The following is a 16674-nucleotide window of genomic DNA, read 5'->3' as shown; positions in this document are numbered from 1 at the left end:
CAGTTATGGCACGGGGAATGTGGGCCCTGGATTGTCTCTGGAGTGGGGATTCGAACCACCCACCACCTGACTCAGAGGTGAGAGTGCTACCCACCGTCATGCCGTGTTGAATAGAATCAGTGAGCTGGTGTTCTAGAATCATGGAATGGTTACAACACTGAAGGAGGCCATTCAGCCCATTGTGTCTGTGCCAGCTCTCTGCAAGAGCAACTCATCCAGAGCCACTCCCCCACCTTTTCCCCATAACCCTGCCAATTTCTCCTCTTCAGATAATGATCCAGTTCTCTGTGGAAAACCATGAATGAACCTGCTCCAAGTCCCTTCACTCCTGGTACCACAATTGTAAATCTCCTCTAAGACTTCACATCTTTCCTAAAGTGTGGGGCCCAGATATAGGGTTCGGTTCTGAAGGGATAGAATTGAAAAACAGGGAGGTTATGTTCAACTTGTTTCGAATCATGGTTAGACTACACTGGGAGCACTGTCAACACTTATGATGTTCATTTAGAAAAAGGAAATAGAGGCACTGGAGAAGGGGCAACAAAGATTCAAAAGAATAATACCAGAATTGAGAGCATTTAACTCTCAGGAAAGGCTGGGGCTGCTTTTCTCTAGAAAAGAGAAGACTGAAGGGTGACCTGATGGAAGTCTTTAAGATTATGAAGGGGTTCAATAATCCAATAGGGATTTCATGAGAAACCTCTTTACCCAGCGAGTGGTGAGAATGTGGAACTCACTACCACAGTGAGTGGTTGAGGTGAATAGCATGAATACATTTAAGGGGAAGCTAGATACATACATGAGGGAGAAAGGAATAGAAGGATATGCTGATGGGGAGAGATGAAGAGGGGTGGGTGGAGGCTCATGTGGAGCATAAATACTGACATAGACCAATTGAGCCGCCTGGCCTGGCCCTGTGCTGTAGACTCAATGGAACAGAGACAAATGTATTTATTTTAGATCTACCTGTAGTGGTCGGAAAAACACTATTTACTATCCAGGATAAAATAAATGTCCTTCATGAGCTTTTGTGGATCATTTCAGTGGAAATGTGCACTCCCAGGCTCAAAGAGCATCAGCCACTGGAATCAAAGTCGTGAGACCGGCCAGTCCAGCAGAAAGAAACCCTCCAACCCTCCCACTTCACCAAGTGTCAGAATGAACATGGTTCAGTCCTGGATGTGATTAACAGCAGCAATAACAGCAGAATCCAAACCCTGTAATTGCTTGTGAACTCGCTGGTGTCTCAGCAGGCTGGATAAATGAATGAATCCCTTCCCACATAGAGAACAGATGAATGGCCTCTCCCCAGTGTGGCCTCGCTGGTGTGTCAGCAGGTCGGATGACTGTGTGAATCCCTTTCCACACTCAGAGCAGGTGAACGGCCTCTCCCCAGTGTGACCTCGCTGGTGTCTCAGCAGGCTCGATGACTGAGTGAAGCGCTTCCCACACTCAGAGCAGGTAAACAGTCTCTCCCCGGTGTGAACCCACCGGTGTGTCTGCAGGCTACATAACCGAGTGAATTGCTTTCCACACTGAGAGCAGGAGAATGGTGTCTCTCGGGTGTGAACCCGCCTGTGTGTCTGCAGGTCAGATGACTGAGTGAATGCCTTCCCACATTCAGAGCAGTTGAATGGCCTCTCCCCAGTGTGTACTCGCTCGTGCTTCCGCAGGGCAGATGAATCACTGAATCCTTTCCCACACTCAGAGCAGGTGAACGGTCTCTCCCCGGTGTGAATTCGCTGGTGTGTGTGCAGGCTGGATAACTGACTGAATCCCTTCCCACACTCAGAGCAGACAAATGGCGTCTCTCTTGTGTGAACTCGCTGATGAGTCAGTAGGTTGAATGGCTGAGTGAAGCCCTTCCCACACTCTGAGCAGGTGAACGGCCTCTCCCCAGTGTGAACCCGCCGGTGTGTCTGCAGGTGGGATGACCGAATGAATCCCTTCCCACACTCAGAGCAGGAGAATGGCCTCTCCCTGGTGTGAACTGGCTGGTGTGTCAGAAGATTGGATAACTGACTGAATCCCTTCCCACACACAGAGCAGGTGAACGGCCTCTCCCCAGTGTGACTGCGCCGATGAATTTCCAGCTTCGAGGGGGATGTGAACCCCTTCCCACAGTCCCCACATTTCCACGGTTTCCCCATGGTGCAGGTGTGCTTGTGTCTCTCCAGGTTCCACGATCAGTTGAATCCTCGTCCACAATCAAAACACTTTTACGGTCTCTCTATATTGTGATGTCTATTAAGTCTGTTTAACTGATTAATGCTCCTTGACAGTCAGTGCACAGGAACAGTCACTCGGGTGTGTGGGTCTCGGTGCTTGTCCAGTCACACTGATGTTTAAAATCTTCTGAAGCAGACAGAACAGACAAACATTGCTTCTTCTAGATTCAAAGGCCGAAGATATTCAGGTCCCATTAAACCGTGTGACTCTGTCAGATCTTGATGTGATGTTTGGTTTGAGATTTCTGTCTGCAAATCCTCCCCTTCTGATATCCTGTAAAAGGAAATTGCAAAGTCAGTACAGGATAACATTTTAGAACCGACAATTCTAGTTTCTATGGAACATTCTGCCTTCTGTCATTGCCGAAAAGTTGTGAATCTCTCCACCCACGCTCTCCCTCCATTCTCACACTGCTTCACCTTATATACACCCTCCCAATTCTCCTGAAGTTACTAATTCATCCTGACTGACAGAATCATACTCATCGCTTTCTGTTTGACACTGATTACTGGTTGTATTGCTCTACACAGAGTCAGCATTGGCTCAAGTTGCTGAATGGACTCCTTCTGTGCCACAAAGACTCTTTGAATGGAGGCACATTATGTATCTACACTACTATATTACAAGATTAGAAATAATTATGAATGAAGTTTAGATGACCATGAATAATAAAATATGTATCATATAACAACACTAGACATATCTCTGCCCAATATTAATTTACTGTCAAAAAACAAAAACAGAAACAGAAATACCTGGAAAAACTCAGCAGGTCTGGCAGCATCGGCGGAGAAGAGTACAGTTGACGTTTCGAGTCCTCATGACCCTTCAACAGAACTAAGTAAAATTAGGAAAGGGGTGAAATATAGGCTGGTTTAAGGGCGGGGGGGGGGGGGGTGGTTTTGTTGGGACAAGCAGCCAGTGATAGGTGGAGATAACCAAAAGCTGTCACAGACAAAAGGACAAAGAGGTGTTGAAGGTGGTGATATTATCTAAAGGAATGTGCTAATTAAGAGTATAAGACAGGACAGATAAGGTACAGATAGCTCTAGTGGGGGTGTGGGAATACTAAAAGGTAGAAATAAACAATGGTGGAAATACATTTAAAAATAATGGAAATAGGTGGGAAAAGAAAAAATCTATATAAATTATTGGAAAAAACAAAAAGGAGGGGGAAGAAACGGGAAGGGGGTGGGGATGGAGGAGAGAGTTCAAGATCTAAAATTGTTGAACTCAATATTCAGTCCGGAAGGCTGTAAAGTGCCTAGTCGGAAGATGAGGTGTTGTTCCTCCAGTTTGCGCTGAGCTTCACTGGAACAATGCAGCAAGCCAAGGACAGACATGTGGGCAAGAGAGAAGGGTGGAGTGTTGAAATGGCAAGCGACAGGGAGGTCTGGGTCATGCTTGCAGACAGACCGAAGGTGTCCTGCAAAGCGGTCACCCAGTCTGCGTTTGGTCTCTCCAATGTAGAGGAAACCACATTGGGAGCAATGAATGCAGTAGACTAAGTTGAGGGAAATGCAAGTGAAATGCTGTTTCACTTGAAAGGAGTGTTTGGGCCCTTGGACGGTGAGGAGAGAGGAAGTGAAGAGGCAGGTGTTGCATCTTCTGCGTTCGCATGGGGAGGTGCCGTGGGAGGAGGAGTAGGGGGTGATGGAGGAGTGGACCAGGGTGTCACGGAGGGAACGATCCCTACGGAATGCCACCGGGGGGGTGAAGGGAAGATGTGTTTAGTGGTGGCATCATGCTGGAGTTGGCGGAAATGGTGGAGGATGACCCTTTGAATGCGGAGGCTGGTGGGGTGATAAGTGAGGACAAGGGGGACCCTATCATGTTTCTGGGAGGGAGGAGAAGGCGTGAGGGCCACCACCCCACCAGCCTCCGCATTCGAAGGATCATCCTCCGCCATTTCTGCCAACTCCAGCATGATGCCACCACCAAACACATCTTCCCTTCACCCCCCCTGGCAGCATTCCGTAGGGATCGTTCCCTCCGGGACACCCTGGTCCACTCCTCCATCACCCCCTACTCCTCAACCCCCACCTATGGCACCTCCCCATGCCCACGCAGAAGATGCAACACCTGCCCCTTCACTTCCTCTCTCCTCACCGTCCAAGGGCCCAAACACTCCTTTCAAGTGAAACAGCATTTCATTTGCATTTCCCCTAACTTAGTCTACTGCATTCGTTGCTCCCAATGCGGGCTCCTCTACATTGGAGAGACCAAACGCAAACTGGGCGACCAATTTGCAGAACACCTGCGGTCTGTCCGCAAGAAAGACCCAAACCTCCCTGTCGCTTGCCATTTTAACACTCCACCCTGCTCTCTTGCCCACATGTCTGTCCTTGGCTTGCTGCATTGTTCCAGTGAAGCCCAACGCAAACTGAAGGAACAGCACCTCATCTTCCGACTAGGCACTTTACAGCCTTCCGGGCTGAATATTGAATTCAACAACTTTAGATCTTAAACTCCCGCCCCCCATCCCCACCCCGTTTCTTCCCCATCCCTTTTGTTTTTTTCAATAATTTATATAGATTTTTCTTTTCCCACCTATTTCCATTATTTTTAAATCTACAACTAATACTTTGTCAATCTTTCCACCCCACCCCCACTAGAGCTGTACCTTGAGTGTCCTGCCATCCATTCTTAATTAGCACATTTTCTTAGATAATATCACCACCTTCAACACCTCTTTGATCCTTTTGTCTGTGACATCTTTTGATTATCTCCACCTATCACTGCTTGCTTGTCCCTACAACCACCCCACCCTCAACTTCTCTCCCCTCCCCCCCCCCTGAAACCAGCTTATATTTCACCCCTCTCCCAACTATACTCAGTTCTAATGAAGGGTCATGAGGACTCGAAACGTCAACTCTTTTCTTCTCTACTGATGCTGCCAGACCTGCTGAGTTTTTCCAGGTAATTCTGTTTTTGTTTTTCCTTTCCCTTCAGTTCCTGCAAGTAAACAATTTCCCCCCAGAATGAGAAAAGAAACGGAAAGGGGGAGAAAAGAAAGTGTTTTACTCACAGATGTTGGACACAGGAGGAAATTTTAGTCTGTGTGAAGCTCAATCTTCATTTACACAAAGCCCGCGTTCTGATTGGCTGGAGGACCAGAGTCCTTCCGGTCTTCGAACTCTTCCCATTGGTCAATCCTTCAGCACGATGGGAAGGGGGCGGGCTCTCCCCCGCACATGCGCAGCTTCCCCTCTCCCGAGGTCTCCGAGCGGCTTCTCGCTCTGTCCGGAGCCGTCAGCCGGTTGTCTGGAAACCTTGGCTCGAGGAGGTGGAGGGGGAACAATGGATGGGCGGGGCTCCCGTGTCCGCGCGCCTTGCCTGCAGACTGGAACCCGTGGTCATCACAGCGGAGCAGAGTGATTCCTATTGGCTGATTCAGGCAGGGTTCCATTGTGGACGTCACAATGCGGAAGTTGGACAATGAGCTTCAGACTGAAACTTCCTCCTCTGGGCAACATCTATGAGGAATTTCCATTTCTTTTCTCATTCTGGGGGGAAATTGTTGACTTGCAGGAACTGAAGGGAAAGGAAGTGAATCCAGGGAGGGTGCAGACTCTGGAAAGGTTTGCCCAGGTCTCTCTCTCTCTCTCTTAAAGACATTGATATCCTTTGCTCCCTCAGCTTGACACATTTATTTGTCTGGCTAAAATGATGATCTCTTTCCTAATGTTCACAATTAAAGGGGTGGTTTCCCCAGGAGATGGCTGACATTTAAGGGAACAATTTCAGGGTGATTTACTGTCCTGTATTTTAAGGGATTGCTCCTGATTTTACCTGCTGTCCTGTATTTCTAGGACAACCTGTGGGAACCTGATCCTGGGAGTTTCCAGGGTGAGTTTGAGTGATTCGAGTGGGACGGTAAGTGAGCGAGTTGGCCAGGAGAGAGATGGTGTTGTGACTGAACAAGATAAGTTGTAAGTTTTAATTGATTTTAAACTCTATCCACTCTCACCATTATTGTCTCAAGACCCCTCCTCCCCATCCCCGCTCTTATTGAAACACAAACACCCGCCCTCAACCCTCTCTGATGGTCACCAGCATCCCCCGGCCCCACGGTTGAAGTGTCCCTTATTTAATTACCTAAGAGTTCTGCCCCCTGGACAATAGAGTAATAGAGAACATAGATGTGTCTAATGTTGTGATGGGGGACATTTTAGCATGTTATTTATGGTTCTGTAATTAAGTTCATTTATTCTTGTTTCTAGTTTTGCTGAAAAAAGAGCCACATCAAAGCTTTTCATCCTGCACTCATCAGGACACATCGCAAGAACATCTCTACCAATCAGAGTCCACTTGCCAACCAATCAGCACTCTCTTCACATACAGTATAAATTGTTGTTTTCCCCTTTTTGCAAAGTGTCCTGATGAATGCAAAACAAAAAGCTTCAACATGTCTCTTTTCTCAGCAATACTCAAGTTCTGTACTATCAAATGACTATTTCTAGTTTTGTAATATAGTACTGTAACTATGTTGTATATTTCTAGTCATTTATTCATTACGACACAGAAGGAGTCAATTCAGCAACTCAAGTCTCTGCCGACTCTGTGGAGCAATCCAGTCAGTCCCATTCCCCCTCTATATCCCCATTCCTGTGCAAGTTTATTTCCTTCGAGTGTCTTTCCAATTTCACTTTGAAACCATTGATCATCTCTGCTTCCACCACCCTCGTACACAGTGAGTTCCAGGTCATCACAACTCGCTGCTGAAATACAGTTCTCGCTCACAGCCCATGTGTCTCCAATCATGTAATAGAGTACCGTACTTTTTAAGTACAGTATGATTGGGCGTATACTGGGTAGATTAGATTTAGAATGGAGAGAGTGTAGCAGAGTGAGAATACAGGGACTGTGTGTGGAGTGGAGATTTGCAGCTTTTGGGGAACGAGAGAAGGTACTGTGTGCTATGAGCCGGAAGATGTTGGTAGGGTTCTAAATGTATACTTTGTGTCATTGTTCACAAGTGAGAGGGGCAACGTGAGTTTGGAAATCAGGCAGAAGAACGGTGATGTAATTGAAGAAATTAGCATTGAAAGGGAGGAGGTTCTAAGTGGCCTGACAGGATTAAAAGTAGATAAATCTCCAGGCCCGGATGAAATGTATCCCAGGCTGTTGAGTGAGGCAAGGGAGGAGATAGCAAGGGCACTGGCAATAATTTTCAATACCTCTCTGGCCACAGGAGAGGTGCCAGAGGACTGGAGGACAGCCAATTGGGTACCATTATTCAAGAAGGGAGGAAGGGATAAACCAGGGAACTACAGGCCAGTCAGTCTAACCTCAGTGGTGGGGAAACTATTGGAAGCAATTCTGAGGGACAGAATTAATCCACACTTGGAGAGGCAGGGGTTAATCAAGGACAGTCAGCATGGTTTTATTAAGGGGAAGTCATGTCTGACCAATTTGATTGAATTTTTCGAAGAGGTGACCAGGTGTGTAGATGAGGGCAAGCATAGTCTACTTGGACTTCAGCAAGGCTTTTGATAAGGTACCGCACAGGGGACTGATAACGAAGGTAAGAGCCCATGGGATCCAAGGCAATTAGGCAAATTGGATCCAGAATTGGTTGAGTGGCAGGAAGCAGAGGGTGATGGTTGAGGGGTGTTTTTGTGACTGGATACCTGTGTCCAGTGGGGTTCCACAGGGATTGGTGCTGGGTCCCTTGCTGTTTGTGGTATATATAAACAATTTAGGCTTGAATGAAGGAGGGTTGATCAGTAAGTTCGTGGATGACACAAAAATTGTTGGGGTGCTAAATAGTGAGGAGGATAGCCTTAGATTACAGGAGGATATAGACGGGCTGGTCAGATGGGCTGATCAGTGGCAAATGGAATTTAATCCGGATAAGTGTGAGGTGATGCACTTGGGCAGGACAAACAAGGCATGGGAATACACGATGAGTGGTAGGACCCTGGGAAGTACCAAAGATCAAAGGAACCTTGGTGTGCATGTCCACCGGTCCCTTAAGGTCGCGGGACAGGTAGATAAGGTGGGTAAGAAGGCATATGGGATACTTGCCTTTCTTAGCCGAGGCAGAGAATATAAGAGCAGGGAGGTTATGCTGGAACTGTGTTTTATACGTTAGGCCACAGCTAGAGTATTGCATGCAGTTCTGGAATCTGCATTGTAGGAAGGATGCGATTGCACGAGAGAGAGTGCAGAAGAGATTGACCAGGATGTTGCCTGGGCTGGAGAGTTTTAGTTGTGAGGAGAGATTGGATAAACTGGGGTTATTTTCTCTGGAGCAGAGGAGATTGAGGGGGGACATGATTGAGGTGTATAAAATTATGAGGGGCATAGATAGGGTAGACAGGAAGGAACCTTTCCCCTTGGTGGAGGGATCAATAACTAGGGGGCGTAGATTTAAGGTAAGAGGCAGGTGGTTTAGAGGGGATGTGAGGAAGAATTTTTTCACCCAGAGGGTGGTGGGAATCTGGAACTCACTGCCTGAAAGTGTGGTAGAGGCAGAAACCCTCATAACATTTAAGAAGTATTTGGAGTGCACTTGCAATGCCATGGCATACAAGGCTATGGGCCGAGTGCTGGAAAATGGGATTAGTATAGTGAGGTACTTGTTTGACCGGCGCAGACGCAATGGGCCAAAGGGCCTTTTTCTGTGCTGTAGACCTCTATGACTCTATGAGAAATTAGAATTGCCTGCTCTGAATTTCTATCCTGTACTGACAGTGATGATTTTTGTAAACTCCCTTTACAGGATATTAGAAGGGGAAGATTTGCAGACAGAAATCTCAAACCAAACGTCACATCAAGATCTGCCAAACTCATTTGATTAAATGGGACCTGAATATCATTGGTTCTATTGAACCAAGCTGGGGAAATGTTTGTCTGTTCTGTCTGCTTCAAAAGGTTTTAAGCCTCAGTGTGACTGGAAAAACACCGAGAGACACACACACCCAAGTGAGAGTGTTTCCAGTGCACTGACTGTGGAAAGAGCTTTAACCAGTTAAACAGCCTGAAAAAACATCACCATTCACAGTGAGGAGAGACTTATACATGTTCTGTGTGTGGACAAGGCTTCAACTGACCGTCGAACATGGAGAGACACAAGGGCACGAGCACCATGGATAAACCGTGGGAATGTGGGGACTGTGGGAAGGGATTCTGTTCCCCATCGAAGCTGGAAACTCATCGGCGCAGTCACACCGGGGAGAGGCCGTTCATCTGTTCTGACTGTGGGAAGGGATTCAAAGCCCCATCTCAGCTGGAAACTCATCGACGCAGTCAGACCGGGGAGAGGCCGTTCACCTGTTCTGACTGTGGGAAGGGATTCAAAGCCCCATCTCAGCTGGAAACTCATCGGTGCAGTCACACTGGGGAGAGGCCATTCACCTGCCCTGACAGTGGGAAGGGTTTCACTCAGTTCTCCCACCTGCAGAGGCACTAGCGAGTTCTCACCAGGAAGTGGCCATTCACCTGCACTGAGTGTGGCAACAGATTCAGACAGTTATCCAGCCTGCAGTCACACCAGCGATTTCACACTGGGGAGAAGATGCCATTCGTCTGCTCTGTGTGTGCAAAGGGATTCGCTCACTCATCCAACCTGCTGACACACCAGCGAATTCACACTGGGGAGAGGCCGTTCACCTGCTCTGAATGTGGGAAGGGATTCGGTAATTCATCTGACCTGCAGACACACAAGGGAGTTCACGGTCGGGAGAGACTGTTCACCTGCTTCCAGTGTGGGAAGGGTTTCAGTGATTCATTCAACCTGCTGTGACACCAGAGAGTTCACACTGGGGAGAGGCTGTTCACCTGCTCCGAGTGTGGGAAAGGATTCACTCAGTTATCCAATCTGCAATCACACCAGCGAGTTCACACAGGGGAGAGACCGTTCACCTGCTCTGAATGTGGGACGACATTCAGGAATTCATCCACACTGCAGTCACACCAGCGAGTTCACACTGGGGAGAGGCCATTCACCTGCTCTGAATGTGGGAAGAGATTCAGTAATTCATCCGACCTGCATAAACACAAGGGAGTTCACACTGGGGAGAGGCCATTCACCTGCTTTCAGTGTGGGAAGGGATTCAGTGATTCATCCAACCTGCTGCGACACCAGCGAGTTCACACCGGGGAGAGACCATTCACCTGCTGTGTGTGTGGAAAGAGATTCACTCAGTCATCCAACCTGCAGAAACACAGGCGACTTCACACCAGGGAGAGACTGTTCACCTGCTCTGAGTGTGGGAAGGGATCCAGTCATTTATCTAGCCTGCAAAAACACCAGCGAGTTCACACTGGGCAGAGGCCATCCACCTGCTCCCTGTGTGGGAGGTGATTCACTCATTCATCCCACTGGCTAAGACACCAGCGAGTTCACAAGTGATTCCAGGGGTTGGATTCTGCTGTTATTGCCACTGTTAATCACATCCAGGACTGAACCATGTTCATTCTGACACTTGGTGAAGTGGGAGGTTGGAGGGTTTCTTTCTGCTGGACTGGCCAATCTCACGACTTTGCTTCCAGTGGGCTGATGCTCTTTGAGCCTGGGAGTGTACATTTCCACTGAAATGATCTGCAAAAGCTGATGAAGGACATTTGTTTTATCCTGGATAGTAAATAGTTTTTTCTACCACTACAGGTAGATCTAAACTAAATACAGGGAGTGATGCTGGCATTCTGGTAATATCACTGGACTAGTAATCTATCCTGTACTGACAGTGATGATTTTTGTAAACTCCCTTTACAGGATATTAGAAGAGAAAGATTTGCAGACAGAAATCTCAAACCAAACGTCACATCAAGATCTGCCAAACTCATTTGATTAAATGGGACCTGAATATCATTGGTTCTTTGAACCAAGCTGGGGAAATGTTTGTCTGTTCTGCCTGCTTCAAAAGGTTTTAAGCCTCAGTGTGACTGGAAAAACACCGAGACACACACACCCAAGTGAGAGTCCAGTGCACTGACTGTGGAAAGAGCTTTGACCAGTTACACAGCCTGAAAAAACATCACCATTCACAGTGAGGAGAGACTTATACATGTTCTGTGTGTGGATAAGGCTTCAACTGATTGTCGGACCTGGAGAGACACAAGGGCACGAGCACCGTGGAGAAACCGTGGGAATGTGGGGACTGTGGGAAGGGATTCTGTTCCCCATCGAAGCTGGAAACTTATCGGTGCAGTCACACCGGGGAGAGGCCGTTCATCTGTTCTGACTGTGGGAAGGGATTCAAAGCCCCATCTCGCTGGAAACTCATCGACGCAGTCACACCGGGGAGAGGCCGTTCACCTGCCCTGACTGTGGGAAGGGTTTCACTCAGTTCACCCATCTGCAGAGGCACCAGCGAGTTCACACCGGGAAGTGGCCATTCACCTGCACTGAGTGTGGGAACAGATTCAGACAGTTATCCAGCCTGCAGTCACACCAACGATTTCACATTGGGGAGAAGATGCCATTTATCTGCTCTGTGTGTGCAAAGGGATTCGCCCACTCATCCAACCTGCTGACGCACCAGCGAGTTCAAAGCAGGGAGAGGCCGTTCATCTGCTCTGAGCGTGGTAAAGGATTCAGTGATTCATCAGACCTGCATAAACACAAGGGAGTTCACACTGGGGAGAGGCCGTTCACCTGCTTTCAGTGTGGGAAGGGATCCAGTCATTTATCCAGCCTGCAAAAACACCAGCGAGTTCACACTGGGCAGAGGCCATCCACCTGCTCCCTGTGTGGGAGGTGATTCACTCATTCATCCCACTGGCTAAGACACCAGCGAGTTCACAAGTGATTCCAGGAGTTGGATTCTGCTGTTATTGCTGCTGTTAATCACATCCAGGACTGAACCGTGTTCATTCTGACACTTGGTGAAGTGGGAGGGTCAGAGGGTTTCTTTCTGCTGGACTGGCCGGTCTCACGACTTTGTTTCCAGTGGCTGATGCTCTTTGAGCCTGGGAGTGCACATTTCCACTGAAATGACCCACAAAAGCTGATTAAGGACATTTATTTTGTCTTGGACAGTAAATAGTGTTTTTCCTACCATGACAGGTAGATCTGAAATAAATACAGGAAGTTTAGGAAAACTCAGCAGGTCTGGCAACATCTGTGAAGAGGGAGAAACAGCTAACTTTTCGAGTCCAAAATGACTCTTCTTCAGAACTAAGAAGAGGGGGAAATGTGATGGGGTTAATACTTCGGAGAAAGAGGGGAGGGTCAGATAGAACAAGAGGGAAAGTCAGTGATTGGTTAGAGGGCGGGCAAGATTAAATGACAAAAATATCATGGGACAAAAGGCAAAGGGAGAGGTAACAGTTGTAGTAAGCATTGGTCCAGAGTAAGTGTTAATGGCAGAATAAAGGACAGCTCTGTCTGAAAGCAAAAACATGAAAACAAGATGCAGACTGGCACTTGGCAAAAAAGAATCAAAACAGAGGACCAAGTTGACAGTCTGAAGTTGTTGAACTCAATGTTGAGTCCAGGAGGCTGTAAAGTGCCTCATCGGAGGATGAGGTGCTGTTCGTCCAGCTTGTGTTAGGCTTCTCGGGAACATTGCAGCAGGCCGAGGACAGAAATGTGAGCATGTGAGCAAGGTGGTGAATTATAATGGCAGCAACTGGAAGGTCAGGGTCATGCTTGTGGACTGAGCGGAGGTGTTCCACAAAGAGGGCAGCAAACAGGGGACAGATGAATTAAAGAGAAACCATTTGGGTCCAGAACATTGTGCACATCATTTTACTCTGGTTGTCTTTGATCTTCAAGTAATTTTCTGTTTTTTCTAACCATGTTCTGTTTCATTAATAAACTTTTATTGGTAAAATATTTGATTTTGCTGGAGTTTTCATGATTAGATTTCTGCACTTTAGGAAAGTGGGTGAGAGGGGTTGGCAGGCTCTTTAACAGAAAGTGAGTCCCTCTAAGGTAATTGGCAAAGGAGCCAGAAGGGGAGATGAGATTTTATTTTTTGATGCAGCGAGTTGTTCTGATTGGCCTGAAAGCAGATTCAATAGTATCTTTCCAAATGGTAAATACTTGAAAGGCAACAATTTGTAGGGCTGCGGGGACAGAGCAGAGCACTTGGATGAATCAGAGAGTCCCTTCAAAGAGATGGCAGGGGAACGATGGGCCGAATGGACTCCTTCTGCAGCCTGGGAATCTGAGCCTCCTGCAGGTTAAAAGGGACAGATTTCATTTCAGCCTCTTCCCTGTATCTATTTAAAGAGACGGGTTTCTGTTCAGCTCTGAGTGACCGATATAACAATGCCTCCACTCCTCTGTATATTTAAACGTGGAACAAAGCCTTTCGTGGCCAATTATAGTCAACAGCCTTCCTGTAGCTCTCTCTGGACACAGCTAGAAAGTGTTTGACTGCTTAACAATAGCGGAGTCCCCTGAAAATAATTCAAACACCACAACAAATACAACCTGCATTTATATAGCACCTTTAAACATCCCAGGGAGATTCACAGGTTTGATTACAAAACAGAAGTTGACACTGAGCCCCATAAAGAGATATTAGCTCAGAAGACCAGTAGCTTGGTCAGAGAGGTAGGTTTTAAGGAATGTCCTAAAGGAGCAAAAAAGATCGAGGGGCAGAGAGGTTTAGGAAGGGAATTCCAGAGCGTGGGGCCCAGGCAGTTGAAGACACGGCCCCCAGTGGCTCTGCAATTGAAACTGGGGATACTGAAGAGGCAAGAATTGGAGGAGCACAGATATCTCGGAGGGCTGTCGGGATGGAGAAGATTACAGAGATGGGGAGAGTGTGTGTGACCATGTGGTGATTTGAAAAAAAGGAGGCCGTGGAGGGATTTGAAAAGAATCGGCCTGAATTTAGCTCAATCAAAACCCCATTCACTTTTACAGACGTAAAATTGGGCCCAAGGAGGAGAATTTTAAAATTGAGGCATTGCTTGAATGGGAGCCAGTGTCGGTCAGTGAGCACAGGGGGTGATAGGTGAACGGGACTGAGTGTGAGTTGGGAGACGGGCAGCAGAGTTTCTCTATTGAAGAAAACTGGTCCAGTTCTGTACATTTCCCATCACACTGCCTGTGTCTTGTTTCTGTATTTGATGGGCTCAGATTTCGCATGAAGGGACCAGAACTGTATCAGAAGCTCAGACAGAGATAGATGAATAAACCAGAAAGAAATATCGGAGGCAAAAGATAACAGAGGGAACAGTCGGCGAAATCTGTAAATAACAGGAAAGGAGCACGGGGGCAAATCGGGTCACCTCCAAATTTGGTTTAGAAAATCCTCTCAGACGCCATCTCGGGATCTCACTGACCTGAGGAGCCACCGCTGGAAAAGAGACATTTTACCAGATTTAAACTTCCCTGCGTTGAGAAAGGTGTTCTGTGTTTGAAATCCCATCACCGTGTTTTCTATCGAACCCCTGGACACTGTCAGAGGCCCTCAGCACCAGAAACGTGGGGTTTTGTAGAGACCTCACACTGTGAATCCTTCAGGTGCACCTATGTGGACAAAGTGGGTATGTTGCAGCTGTGGAGCGGGTGAGTTGAGCTGTTATCATCTGTCTCTCCTGCTCATTAGTCCCTTCATGATTTTTCTCACCCTCTGGACCTTTTCCATGTACAAACGCTTCTTTAATATCTTCTCTCACCTTTAAACCCCTCAGCCCGTCCGATATTTATTCCAAAAGGGATTTATCATCATGCTGCACTCCCCAGGTTTTCCTGCCACCCTGCCGTCCATTCAGGAGCTGATGTGTCAATCTCACACTCACCTCCCCGCAAGTATTGAGGTGCCTGCCTGGTACACGTGTGTGTGTGTGTGTTTGATCCGTGTTATCACCAAACTAAACTCACACAATTACTTCAGCTCGAGTACTTCAATGATTCTATATGGTCGGAAGAACAGAGAGAGACAATTGATAATAAAGGATCCAATTCTAAAGGGAGCAGAGGGAGCTGTGAGTATAGGGGCACCAATCACTGAAGGTGACAGGGCAGGTAGAGAGCACGGTTAATAAAACAAACGGGATCCTGGGGGTTTATAAACAGGGGCTTTGAATACAAAACCAGGGAAGTTATGAGAAACCTGTATAAAGTAGTGATTCGGGCTCCATTGGAGCATTGTGTCCAGTTCTGGGCGCCACAGATTAGGAAGGATGTGAAGGCTTTTCAGAAGGTGTGGAAAAGATTCACGAGAACGGTCGCAGGGATGAGGAACTTCAGTGACGTGGATAGATTGGAGAAGCTGGGGCTGTTCTCCCTGGAGAAGAGAAAGTTGGAAGGAGATTTGATTGAGGTGTTAAAATCATGAGGAGTCTGGACAGAACAGAAAGAGAGAAACTGTTCCCATAGGTGGAAGGAGCGAGACCCGGGTGACATTGGTTTAAGATGATCGGAAAAAGAAGCAACTGCGACACGAGGAGAAACTTCATTCCACAGCAAGTGGTTCGGATCCGGAATACAGTGTCTGAGGGGCTGGTGGAGGCAGATTCACTCATGGTTTTCAGCAGAGAATTGGATCATTATCTGAAGAGCAGAAATTGACAGGGTTATGGGGAAAAGGTGGGGGAGGTTGGCTCCTGGTGAGTTGCTCTTGCAGAGAGCTGGCACAGACACAATGGGCTGAATGGCCTCCTTCAGTGTTGTAACCATTCCATGATTCTAGAACACCAGCTCACTGATTCTATTCAACACGGCATGATGGTGGGTAACACTCTCGCCTCTGAGTCAGGAGGTGGGGGGTTCGAATCCCCACTCCAGAGACTCGAGCCCCCATAATCCAGGGCCCACACTCCCGATGCCAGTACTGAGGGGGAGCCATCCTGTCAGAGGGACCATCTTTCAAGTGAAGCATTAACCCTCTCAGGTGGATGTACAAGACTGAATGGTCACAACTGGAAGGAGAGTAGGAGGTGGAGGAGTTCACCCTCCGGTGTCCTGGGGCCCGATATTTATCCCTCAACCAACATCAGTAAAAACAGATGATGTGGTCATCATTGCATTGCCCTCTGTGCATCTTGCTGTGTACACATTGGCTGCCACGTTTCCTGTAGTGTCTACACTTCAGAAAGAGCTTCATCGGCAGTGAAACTCATTGAGATGCCCTAAGGTGCTATATAAATGCAGGTTTCTTTCTAAACTGACACTCTCCTATCCTCACAGACAGATCGTCCAGCAGGAGCATGAGCCAGCACGAGCCAGCTGACTGGGGGGGCAGGAACTCCCAGTGTGGACCGAGGCTGCTTCCCTTCAGAGGCCACTGAATCCATTGTGGGAAGTGGCCATTTAAAGAGGGTACCTTGACTTGCTGGTCTAAGAATCCAGCCCTTTCCCCCCTGGCTGAGAATAGACATCGGGGCTGCTCAATGTACTGAAAGTGATTTGCTTTTGTTCTCTTTGTCTGAAACTAAACTGGAAGGAAAGGGATAAAATTCTGAAACACCACAAAGAGAATTCCAGATATTATTGACATCACCGTACATATTACAGACACGCTTTTATTTATCTGT

At 47.5% G+C, this 16674-nt stretch overlaps 2 protein-coding genes, 1 long non-coding RNA gene and 1 pseudogene across 8 annotated transcripts in view; 2 read left to right on the top strand and 2 right to left on the bottom strand.

The window, feature by feature from the left end:
* The window catches only part of LOC144697094 (uncharacterized), a 391382-nt gene extending 389157 nt beyond the window's left edge, over positions 1-2225 (bottom strand). Inside the window, exons 1-2 of one of the 2 annotated variants that reach the window (XR_013580301.1) lie at positions 1926-2225; positions 909-1841 (exon numbers count right to left, since the gene is read on the bottom strand). Coding sequence is in view for 1 of the 2 variants with exons in the window: in XM_078568911.1 (XP_078425037.1) it covers positions 1170-1841; positions 1926-2150 (897 nt within the window). In the remaining variant the exon portion in view is untranslated. Of the gene's footprint in view, positions 1-527; positions 1842-1925 lie in introns of those variants that run through there. The other variant, XM_078568911.1, reaches the window with a different exon arrangement.
* The window catches only part of LOC144697359 (uncharacterized), a 226542-nt gene extending 213538 nt beyond the window's left edge, over positions 1-13004 (top strand). For both annotated transcript variants that reach the window (XR_013580335.1, XR_013580336.1), the window contains exon 2: positions 10729-13004. This is a non-coding gene — a long non-coding RNA (uncharacterized LOC144697359). The remainder of the gene's footprint in view (positions 1-10728) is intronic.
* Positions 1-16674, bottom strand: part of LOC144697120 (uncharacterized) — a 432856-nt gene that overhangs the window by 366994 nt on the left and 49188 nt on the right. The window lies entirely within an intron of this gene.
* On the top strand, positions 6042-10111 carry LOC144697198 (uncharacterized; annotated as a pseudogene). Its single transcript, XR_013580317.1, has 2 exons — positions 6042-6105; positions 8957-10111. The product of XR_013580317.1 is annotated as an uncharacterized LOC144697198 (transcript).

Source organism: Cetorhinus maximus, chromosome 23, assembly GCF_964194155.1.
Source record: "Cetorhinus maximus chromosome 23, sCetMax3.hap1.1, whole genome shotgun sequence".
Classification (NCBI taxonomy): domain Eukaryota; kingdom Metazoa; phylum Chordata; class Chondrichthyes; order Lamniformes; family Cetorhinidae; genus Cetorhinus; species Cetorhinus maximus.
This window is presented reverse-complemented; position numbering and strand designations above follow the sequence as displayed.